We start from the raw sequence: 11,729 nt of genomic DNA on the forward strand, positions 1-11,729 counted from the left end.
ACACTTTTTAGTGATACACCGTAAGGCACCACTACACTAACCAGATAACACTGTTTAGTGGTACAGAGTAAGGGACCACTACACTAACCAGATAACACTTTTTAGTGGTACACTCTAAAGAACCACTACACTAACCAGATAACACTTTTTAGTGGTACAGCGTAAGGAACCACTGCACTAACAGAACCACTACACAAACCAGATAACACTTTTTAGTGGTACGCTCTAAAGAACCACTACACTAACTAGATAACACTTTTTAGTGGTACACTCTAAAGAACCACTACACTAACCAGATAACACTTTTTAGTGGTACACCGTAAGGAATCACTACACTAACAGAACCACTACACTAATCAGATAACACTTTAGTGGTACACCCTACACTAACCAGATAACATTGTTTAGTGATACACCGTATTGAACCACTGCGCTAACCAGTTACCACGTGTTCCCAGGCGGCATCCTGCACGAGGACTTCTGCGGTGTGGAGCCGGTGACGCACCCTCCAGAGCCCATCGAGACGCGGCCGCCGCCCGACGTCGACCTGCAGCGGGAGCTCGACTACCACAAGACCGACGAGGCGATCCTCGGCAGTGAGTAGCTTCAACACTTTGCATACAGTGTGTAGTTTTTCGGACCCGACAAACTTTAAGGGTGTATTCTACGAGTAATTTCATCGAGAAAACACCCCCGTACGGTGAAATCTCAATAAGATTTTTGCTGTTTTTTTACAAAAAAATGAAATTAAGTGCTTTTAACTATTTTATGTACCTTTTTAGCAGTTGTGGATATTTTTATTCGATAGAGACGATTTTTTGCAGATAAAAGCATTTTATTTCATGTCCATAATTTTTATGAAGAAGAAAATCTAAAATTTTAAAATGGCCGCCATTTCTAGAATATTGAGGTTTGACCCCACATATGGGGGTGTTTTCTCGATGAAATTACTAGTAGAATCCACCCTTAAAGTTTGTCGGGTCCGAAAAACTACACACTGTATATGGGTGTTAGTAACATCGTAACGAATAGTAAGGATGATTCAGTCCATGATTCTGAGTGGATATCAAGTGGCATTTTCCGTTGCAAAAGTATGGAACGGCAAATAATTTTAAAAAACACTAAAATTTTCATGAATTTTCTGACAGGATATTCCACTTGATATCAACTCTGAATCATGGTCTGAATCATCCCCCTGAATATTCGTAACCCCTTTGTAACGGAAGGCAAGAGGGAAACCACTGCCATATTTTTCCCTAAAAAAGTAGTGTGGAAAATGCTGCACCGACAAGAGCCTGGTTCTTAATTTGATGATGATGACACGTATTGACATTGTATTTATTTCACAGCTGTGCTGGCGTTCATCTTCCTGCTACTGATCGTGGTAGCCGTGGTGTTAGTGAGAGCGTTGTCACGACACAAGGGGGAATATCTCACACAGGTAATGATGGAGTTTTAACTCTACTCCCTAATTTATGAAAGAAATAATGGGACCTTTATCATTAAGGCAGTTTTGATTGAAAATAATATTTTCTAAGTTTCCTTCTTTCCGATCTTTAGGCAATAAATTAAACGCTGCGCAAAGGGTTATTGTGTAAAAATATAACAAAAAATATATGTGTATTTACACAAATAGTATCGGGAACTCAAAATTTAAGAACACTCAACAGTAGCGACATATGATGGGAGAAATAGGCGGTTTTATCCGCATTGGAATAAAGAATGTAAATCGGAACAAATATTGTCTCTCATAATTAACATAACATAACATGACATAACATAACATAACAAATACTTTATTGCACAAACAGGAAAAAACAAAATACAAAACAAAAGAGAAATAGAATTAGTACAATAGGCGGCCTTATAATTCTTCTTTTCTCGCATGGGTTGTGGGCCAATGACCGGCTGCACCAACTTTGGATGTGAGTTATAAATTTATTGTAAGAACACCAAAGGCAAGGCTCTACGTGAGACAAACATAGCTGGCGAGGACTAGGTATATACAGGGTGTTAGTGACACCTTAACGAAAACTTTGAGAAATGATTTAGGTTAGACCGTGAGTATTTGACTGAAAATCATTAAAAAAACACTAACATTTTCATGAATTTTCCCACCGGGAATCCAACTTGATATCAACTCGGAATCATGGACTGTATCACCCTTCAGTATTCGTTACGATGTCACTGACATCCTGTGTATCATACACCTTACGCCTACCCCTTTGGGTATACTGGCGTGATGCTATGTGATATGTGTGTTGTTCGGTAGGAGGAGCGCGGCGCGGACGGCGCGGCAGACCCCGACTCGGCCGCGCTGGCCGCCGCCACCGGCCCAAGGGTCACCAAGCGGCGGGAGTTCTTCATATAGACATCCTCACAGTACCACTCAACCATCAACAATACCAACTTAGGTAACGGCCATAAACCATCATTCTGCGAGAACATGCCAATGTTATTTAATTCCTAATTCGAAATTCAAAAATTTCAATCTTTGAATCACATCACATCACCGTATGACGCCCACTGCTGGGCATAGGCCTCCCCCAAGGATCTCCACGACGATCGGTCCTGCGCTGCCCGCATCCAGCGGCTTCCCGCAACCTTCACCAGATCGTCGGTTCACCTTGTAGCGGGCCTACCCACTGAGCGTCGTCCGCCAATCTTTGAATAAATCGATGTAATATAAACCTTTGATACAACGATTCGACAAAGTCAATAACTCATTTGTCAACATAGCTAGCGAGAAATGGGTATATATGTACACACTTCTTCTTATCGAGTCGATGGCAAACTAAATAGTATCGTCCCAAAACTTGGCAACAAGTATGGCGCTATCTGCAGCGCTCATCAGATCCTCCTGCATGCAGGTGTTCGGGCACGCAGGACACGATGTAAGATGTTCCATCGTTTGGGGAACAGTGCCGCACTTGCACTTTAAGTCCGAGCCATCCAAGAAACCCCACCTGAACAAATTGTCCTTACTTCGGCCCACCTGAGTCCGAAGTCTATTTAGAGACTTCCAGATAAGCCAAGACAAATCAAGACCTGGCGGAGGTCTCTCGGATGGCGGAACGAAACGGTTTGGGGGGTGGGTGTACCCATTCCTGCCACTATACACTTACCCTACCCCTTCTGGGATACAGTCGTGATGCTCTGTTATGTTACCTAATTTGTGAGTGAAATCTTTCTCGCGCTGTTGTGACTATATGACCCAATGTCTAGTTGCAGTATTGTTGATCGAAGACCCAATTAGTGCACTTATTCGAAAAGATTGGTTCATTTGATATTTCCAAAGGATCTGAACTTAAAACTATTTTAAGTGTAGGTAAAACTTGAAATCAATTATTGCACTTATTCGACAAGATTGGTTCATTTGATATTTCCAAAGGATCTGAACTTAAAACTATTTTAAGTGTAAGTAAAAATTTAAATCACTACTGTGTTGACAATCGATTGATGATAATGTCACGATAAAGCCATTATCACCAAAAATAAACCAGTTTAAATTACTATAATAGGAAAATAATTAGCTTTATAAAAAACTGAAATTTATGTCAAAACGTAGTCTCGATTGCTAAGTACATAAACAATAAAACACGGAATAAAAAAATATATTCAATATAAGCATGAAAGACATAAAAAAGAAACAAATAGAAGGGATATGTACGCCATATATATACGAGAGTTTACCATCTTATAAAAAAAATATTTTTCAACTGTTAATCATCACAATATACACAGAAACACAATAATAATGTTAGCTATTGCACAAATGTGGCTAAGACTGCGATCAACGGATCCTTTCCAACGTTTTGATTAAAAACATAATATATTAATCTATACTATTCTCTCTCTGTAGTAGTTAACTACTTGATTAAATACGTCAGGAAAATAAATAAGGTTATTATTTTTACCTTATTTAACATTAAATCTCCTATCGATCCGATAAAAATGTTCACAAAGCGCGTCAATCTTAAAAATAGACTTTACATAATTTGTGCTTGTAAACCACTGCCATATAGTATAAATATACTATCTGCAATGTAAATCTTAGTTATTATTAATCCACTACTACCTTCAAATGAGCTATATTGCTTCAATGTAGCCCCTCAGAACTTCACAAATTGATTACTTGTCATTTTATTCTTCTGAAAAAGTAGAATACTGTATTTCAATCTCTAGTGAGTATAAAATAAATAACCAAGAGCTTTGGTAGATATTGCTACTAAATTGCATTCACATGCCAAAAGATTACACGTTTTCAACGATAACACAAATATTAAAAAAAAAAACAAACACTCAAACCATTAATAACTCAAGTATAATATTGATCATAAAAAATAAACTGTATACAATTTTCGTCTTTCAAACTATAGTATAAGATAACCAGGTATGCTCTAAAGTGACAGCTAACATTTCAAGGTTAGCCCAGCTGACGTCATCCCACCCTGCGTTGCCATTTCGTAAGAAATAAGTTACCCACGACCAATGTTTTTAATTTACTTTTCAAGGCAATCTTGAATTTTTAGTAAAATATTTACTTACAGTTTTAATGTGACAAGTAATAGGAATTAAATACATTCATTAATCAGTAATTCACTTAATTTTCAATAATAAAATTTACGTCTTTGACAACCAATTTAATGGCAACACTTACGTCATCAAACGCCTAGCAATGGCGGCTTGTCATAGGATTGACCATACCGGGTTTTCTTATACCATATTTCAAACTAGAAAAAAATCGTGACATTTTGTAATAAAACTTACGATAATTTTACATTTTTATACACAAATCGGATAAAATGATTCTAAACTTTTCTCTCCCACAATGTGCCATTCGGCTCTTTTATAATCTCAAAAACTAACAAATATCAATATTTCATGAATCTCTAATCACTTCGGAACCTCACGACAAAATAGTATTGTAAATTAGCGTATATATTTTGCTATTGTAACTAAATACTCGTGGTAGAATAATACTGGACGCGAGAATATTTACTGTAATCTACCTTTTTGTATTTGTCATTTATTTTTCTTCTTTTTTTATATGGCGTGCTAATGCGAGTATGAATGAGGTTGTATTCTTTACTCTAATATGAACACTGTCAGCATCTATTCGCACTTTCACGGCAGTTTCGAGGCGATAGCGTGCGGTCTCTCGCTCCTTTGCTAGAGCAAATGACGATTCTGAGTAACAGAAAAGGATACTCTTAGAAGCGTAGGAAAGTGCGAATAGGTTCTGACATGTGGTTCAACCCTAATGGACGAGTGGGTGTGCTGTGTATACTATACATCTCTGCCTACCCCATTCGGGATACAAGCACGATGCTATGTTATAAACATAAAAGTTTGTAAGTTATTTTCATTTGGAAAAATTATAAGACAAGTAAAAAAAATTATAATAGCGTAGGTTAAAAACAGACTCGTATTATTTAGAGGTTCGACTGTAAGACCTATTGTACATAGCAATATAATGTACCCACTTTAGGACTCTGTCGCACTAACATATTTGACATTTACTGAGACTTACGGTTCAATTTGTCAAAAAAGTTAATGTGACATGGTATCAAAGTGTATACATATTAATGCTCGTGACCGTACATGCATTTGAATACAAAGTGACAGGTTTTATTCTACCATGTGGACACTTATCTATTTTGTAAGTAAGATTAAGTATAAAGCCTTTTTACACGATTGAGACTGTCTTGTAAAGGCAGTTGAGTCAGTACCGATCAGCAATCAATGAAGATGATTCTGGTAAACATAATTTTAATTTAGTTTGACCGTTTTAAGAACAGAGCTGCTGTCCTTTACTTACGATAAGTGAAAGAAAGAGATAGAGTTAGTTCTGGAACTGACAAAGTAAATTAAGTTCGTGTCTTTCAGAATCGACTCCATTAAAGTGAAGCCATATTTGTCAGCACCTCATAAAACTTTCCTATACTTCTATCCTTTTCTGTTACTCAGAGCTCTCTCGCTCTAGCAAATGACGGTTCTGAGTACCAGACAAGAATAGAAACATAGGAAAGTGCTGTGAGGTGTGCCAGATGTGGTTTCGCAGGAAAGATTATTTTTGTTCCCGCTTTTTCTTCGTTTTACGTTCCTTCACGCATTAGTTCTTCACATTTTAGTCTTATCGTGTGAAAAGGCGTAAATTTGTACTTCCAAATGCATTTTTTACACGAAATTCATCTTTGAAATCAGTTACATATCGTATAAATGATATGGGCTGGTGGCTTTTGAACCCTACAAATTAGTATTAAGTTAATATAGGTTCTATATTGTGTATCATTTTATAATATTTTAAATGTGTTTTTGTAATATTTGTATCAATTTATGTTTATTACAGACTGCTTTGACTTTATGACTTTAAAATTAGATATTAATTATTAGTTCGTGACTAACTTGAATTGTGTGAAATTATTAGTTAGTTTAGTTTCCGTCCAAAAATGATCTTTCTTTACTTATTTTATGTAATTGTGATTAGTTTTTTTGATGAATCATGAGAGGTTTTTTTAAAGAGCATCTTGAAATCAAGCCATTATATTTAGGTCACAGTCCTTTTCGAGTTGTGGTAAGCTTGTGTTACTTTGTAAGTATTATTATCACAGTTGCTTTTCTTTAAAAAAAAACATATAGATTGCATAATCGTGACTCTTGCGATCCTTAAGCGCTTTCATAGGACACCAGTATGCTAATACCAGTACACACAATTTTATTTTAAATTATATCTGTCATTTTCTTATCCGCCGAAAAGGAAAGGGACGGGTAATCGACTGCCATAAACTTTATGGTACACACGTCAATTTTAGTCAGGAATTTAAAACACCCTCCCTAAATTTTATATTGGCCAAAAACCCGACAGAATTAAGTTGACAGGACACACGTCAAACAGGTTGCATATCAGAGAAATGCATTATTTATTCGTCCGGGTTATTCGTTCATTTTAAAATTAACAGTTGTCAATTTGTCCCTTTCATTTTCGCCGGATAAGAAAATGACGGGTATAACTTAAAATAAAATTAGGAGGTGTCTACAGGAATCGGGGTCACTATATTACAAATTATAAAAAAAAACAACTGTGGTAAAAATATCAGATGTGACGTGTTAAATAACACCATGAAAAAAATAATAATACATTTTTTATGTTATTAGGTATCTGAATTGTTATTCGGTCGCAATATGCACATTATTTTGAACACTATAAAAACTCCTTGTGACTAATGCATAGCAATTACATTCTTATGCTTCATTGCTATTATTTTCAATGTCCTTACATAAATATTGTAACGATGCTTGTGTCTTTCTATAGACTATAATATTAGACCAGTATCTGACCCCATTTCTTTTTTATTTCTATGTTACATCACAGCGAATTCTTTTCAGGGACAAATATAAAGACATGAATTATCCGTCAACTGTAAAAAAATGTATTAAGTATTGTACTTATCTACCTATTATCTGTTTTCTTTGAATGTTCCTTGTGTCGGTTTTATTGTGTACAAATAAATAAATAAATAATAATACACAACTTCGGTCACAAGCTCTCACTAAGAAATACATGTGATAAAAACATCGGCTTAGATAATACCACGGAATGGAAGAAAGAAAAGAAAGCCCCTTACGCGCATTTTGTATGAGACCCTCTGTCGCCGGTTCAACTCCACTCTCTTTTACTACCACTCCTGCAAACAGATAACTTTGATAGAATAGAATTGACATAGTTTATTATAAAAGGACACACAAAACAAGACAATACATCATTTAAAATTCTCACAAAACAATTACAAAAAAGCAAAACGAATGTCCGTCGAAATGATCATAAGGTGGTGGTGGACGTCCTGAGAAAAAAGACCTCACTCAGCACAAGTCGCGGCGTGAACCACGACGCTGGTATTATATGGACCCTGCTGGGTTAGGCACTCTTAACTCTACTGTTTCTCAAAATCCATTGCCACTTTACCGGGAATGTATATGTTAAGTGATAGGCTGCAATTTTATCATTACTTGTCGTAACATACTGTATGCAAAAGTATTTTTTCGACAATTAGCCGATATTATTAAGGTTTTAGCTTTCCTGTGATAAGGATGGGATCTCCTTGCGTGATAGTCGATATTTGTTTTATTTACCTGCAGGTTATAATGCACTAGACAACTTTTTAATGTACAGTCATGAGCAAGTCATGTACCCATTTTAGAACCCTGTCGCGCTATCATATTTGATATTTAATGAGAGTTACGGTTTAATTTGTCAAAAAAGTTAATGTGACATGGTTTCAAAGTGTATACAATATTAGTACTCGTGACCGTCCTATCGTGGAGCTCCGCGTGTCGTAAATTTGCGTACGAGGAGAGTAAAAGTTGACGCATGGACTGTTTGCTCATACTTGTATGGCGCGCTTTTTGCGTCCCTTCCAATCTCTTTCCTCTATTCCGTGGATAATACAATGGTGTTATTTACCGTCATAGTTTCGTTTGTCATACGGTAAGGTGCGGTGCCTTATGTAGGAGCGAGGCACGTATTGTAGTTCACAGACACGTAGTGTGTTGATATTAGAGTTTTTATTTTACTACTTCGATATCACGAATAAATTTTCCACAAATACATTATTTCTGGTCTTTTATTTCTAGTCATAACGTAACCTTAAGAATGGGCGAGCCAGTTGAACGTTACATGCAATAGGGTAATCCAATTAGTCAAATCAGTTACTTTTTACCAAACGTCAAAACACGAAATTACTATGGATTTTGTATGAAAAAACAACCTGTGACGTCATAGAAAAACGTAAAAAAAAGAATGATAAAATAAAGTAAATAATATAATGCACGTAATCCTTACCTATAGCTCTAGTGTCATGATTCTTCTCCTTGGCTCTGGTAAAATGCTCCAACATAATTTCTTTTAACTTGTAGAACTTCGGGTGACCAAACGATAAGTCTAGGCATCTGAAAGAATAGCAATAAATAATATAAAACCATCTAACAGTCGATTTAGATTCTAATCTAATCTAGCCTACAAAATCCCACTGCTGGACAAAGGCCTCAAAAACGTGACAAAATGAAGCGAACAGCAAAGGACTGGAACTGCCGTCGTCTGTTTTTCCAACTGGCTATAATCTGGGAGTCTTCAAGGATAGAATGAATAGGCATTTGTCAGGTAAGCGTGATCCGCGAACCTATTTTACATAAAAAAACCCCTTGTATACTTGTTTACCTATCGTTATAGAATAAGGAATAATACTACGTACAGACAACTATGTCACCCCCCCCACCCCGCGCCCCGTTATTACTCTAGTCTTCAATCGTACGGGCGTCATACGTCACACACACAGATGCGCGTGTACAGTCATGAACAATATAATGTACCCACTTTAGAACTCTGTCGCACTAACATATTTGACATTTAGTGAGATTTACAGTTCAATTTGAGAGGAGCTCGGTGGCGCAGCGGTAAACGCGCTCGGTCCGCGATTGTTGAAGTAAAGCAACTTTCGCAGAGGCCGGTCATAGGATGGGTGACCACAAAAAAAAAAGTTTTCATCTCGAGCTCCTCCGTGCTTCGGAAGGCACGTTAAGCCGTTGGTCCCGGCTGCATTAGCAGTCGTTAATAACCACCAATCCGCACTGGGCCCGCGTGGTGGTTTAAGGCCCGATCTCCTTATCCATCCATAGGGAAGGCCCGTGCCCCAGCAGTGGGGGCATTAATGGGCTGATGATGATGACAGTTCACTTTGTCAAAAAAGTTAATGTGACATGGTACCATAAAGTGTATACATAATTAATGCTCGTGACCGTACGATGTCAATGTGTAGTGTCTGTGTAAAACGAGGTGTTTTGTATGAAGTGTCCGGGGTGTGCTATCGTGAAAAGAGAAAGTAGTATAGACAAGGAGCGACAAAAGTATAGAACGTGGTGGAGAGCGGCTGAAGCACACAATGGTCGCTAAGCGCCGGTGAGCCACTTAACCCGTTTGTGAAGCGCTGACTCGACGACACACTCACGTGGGAAACGGTAGCGAGGGATGTTGTGCAGCGAGGTATTTTGTATCGAACAAACCTAAAATATCTTTTTGGGAAAAAAACAGGTCTATATTGTCAAAGTTTGAAACTTCATTCAAAATAGTCAATGCTTCCGTGACAGGGGCATGCCTCAATAAGTTTGTCCTACTATTGGGGACTCTAAAAACACAAGCACGCGGCCAGGCCCCTCTTTCCCACTGGGCACTATGGGCACGTGCCCAAGGCCCCGCGTTCGAATGGGGCCCCCTAGTCCCTGCCAGATTACCAAATCGTATAATCGTAATCGAACGTCAAACGTAATACCACAGATATTATAATACTATACTAACGAATAAAAAATGAATTAAGAAGTACAATGCTTCAAGAGAGATTAACTAGTTTGTCACTGATGTCCATAGAATGTGATATTCTCAATACCATCGATTTTGAAGAAGTGATTAACGATTTTGCTCATCTTAAATCTAGAAGGGTACCTTTGCAATATATTTATTTGCTAAGCGAGTTACTTTTGTAGATTATTTTTTATTTTTCCTGTTTTTTTATAGTTAATAACTAAATAAAAATAAATTTAGAACCGAGTTAGTCTACTTTCTTTATCTATTATAACGAAATAGTGTTTTCTTTAGGTCATAGGGGCCCCATGATCCTAATATGCCCAGGGCCTCAAATAGTTTAAAGACGGCCCTGCACGCGGCCCTAACCGTAACCGTCATGAGTCGTGTCAGCGGCCTTTGGCGGCTCAATAATAACCCTGACACCAGAGTTGATGAGGTTGGTATTCCACTTCACGACCCACACGATAGAAGTATCCTATTCCCTAGAACATCGACACACCGCCCCTCACTATCAGTAAGAGTCTCGCCTGCAGGCTGCATGTATCGGCCATCGAGCACGCGCCACCACTCGCCACCTTTTAGAGCGATCTGCTATTCTCGACCAGTTTACTGGGTCATTGGGACACCTGATACCGAGCTATGACATTGGATATTATGCGAGATGCTTGCATAGCTGTTTTTTAGTTATTTCGGGGAACTCCCGGCTTTCTGACATTTAAACTTTCTGTCTGGGAACTGATATTAGGCAGTCACATTACCAAATTTTATTACAATAACGTCTAGGACCCCGTGCCGAGGTTTCTCTTGCAGCTTCTTTTCCCCGGCTATACAGATTATGAGAAGCTGCAGTAATTTTACGCGGATGAGATGTTTGTTATGTAAAAAATGACGATTCAAAGTGTAACTACTATGTTACTTACTGAATAAAAATATTTTTCAATTTGAATTTCTTAAGTGCCGAAAAAGCGAAAACACAGTATAAATGTCTTGTCAACTTGTCAATAAATAAATAAACAAGCGGTGAACGTTTATATAAGTACCTATTGGACAGCTATGCAAAGTACAATCGAATTATTTATCGATAATTGGATACAATTTCGCTTGACTGTCAAATTATTAGGGTGGTATTAATAAACTAATCTCAGCTTCGAGACTGCCCTCAAGACCATGCCCAAGTCCCTGTTTTTATATAAGAACTGTCACATTGACACGATCTTGAGAGCAGTCTCGAAGCTGAGGTTAGTTTATTAATACCGCCTTTAAACACACTTCACCGTTTGTTAATCTTTTTATTGGCAGGGCGATTAGAAATAAAGGATTTTTTATCTTTATACTTAGCACTCATCAAGTTTCGTCCTAGTCAGAGTTTTTC

At 37.6% G+C, this 11,729-nt stretch overlaps 1 protein-coding gene and 1 long non-coding RNA gene across 2 annotated transcripts in view; both read left to right on the forward strand.

Moving 5' to 3' along the window:
* Positions 1-8,613, forward strand: part of LOC126369352 (uncharacterized) — a 49,600-nt gene extending 40,987 nt beyond the window's left edge. The window contains exon 2 of the long non-coding RNA XR_007566691.1: positions 5,797-8,613. This is a non-coding gene — a long non-coding RNA (uncharacterized LOC126369352). The remainder of the gene's footprint in view (positions 1-5,796) is intronic.
* LOC126369332 (neurexin-4) overlaps positions 1-8,613 on the forward strand; it is a 32,893-nt gene extending 24,280 nt beyond the window's left edge. Inside the window, exons 23-25 of the mRNA XM_050013668.1 lie at positions 459-596; positions 1,350-1,441; positions 2,273-8,613. Of these exons, the coding sequence (XP_049869625.1) occupies positions 459-596; positions 1,350-1,441; positions 2,273-2,371 (329 nt within the window). The 3' untranslated portion in view covers positions 2,372-8,613. The remainder of the gene's footprint in view (positions 1-458; positions 597-1,349; positions 1,442-2,272) is intronic.
* Positions 8,614-11,729: the final 3,116 nt, after the last annotated feature.

Source organism: Pectinophora gossypiella, chromosome 9 (assembly GCF_024362695.1).
Source record: "Pectinophora gossypiella chromosome 9, ilPecGoss1.1, whole genome shotgun sequence".
In the NCBI taxonomy this organism is placed as follows: Eukaryota; Metazoa; Arthropoda; class Insecta; order Lepidoptera; family Gelechiidae; genus Pectinophora; species Pectinophora gossypiella.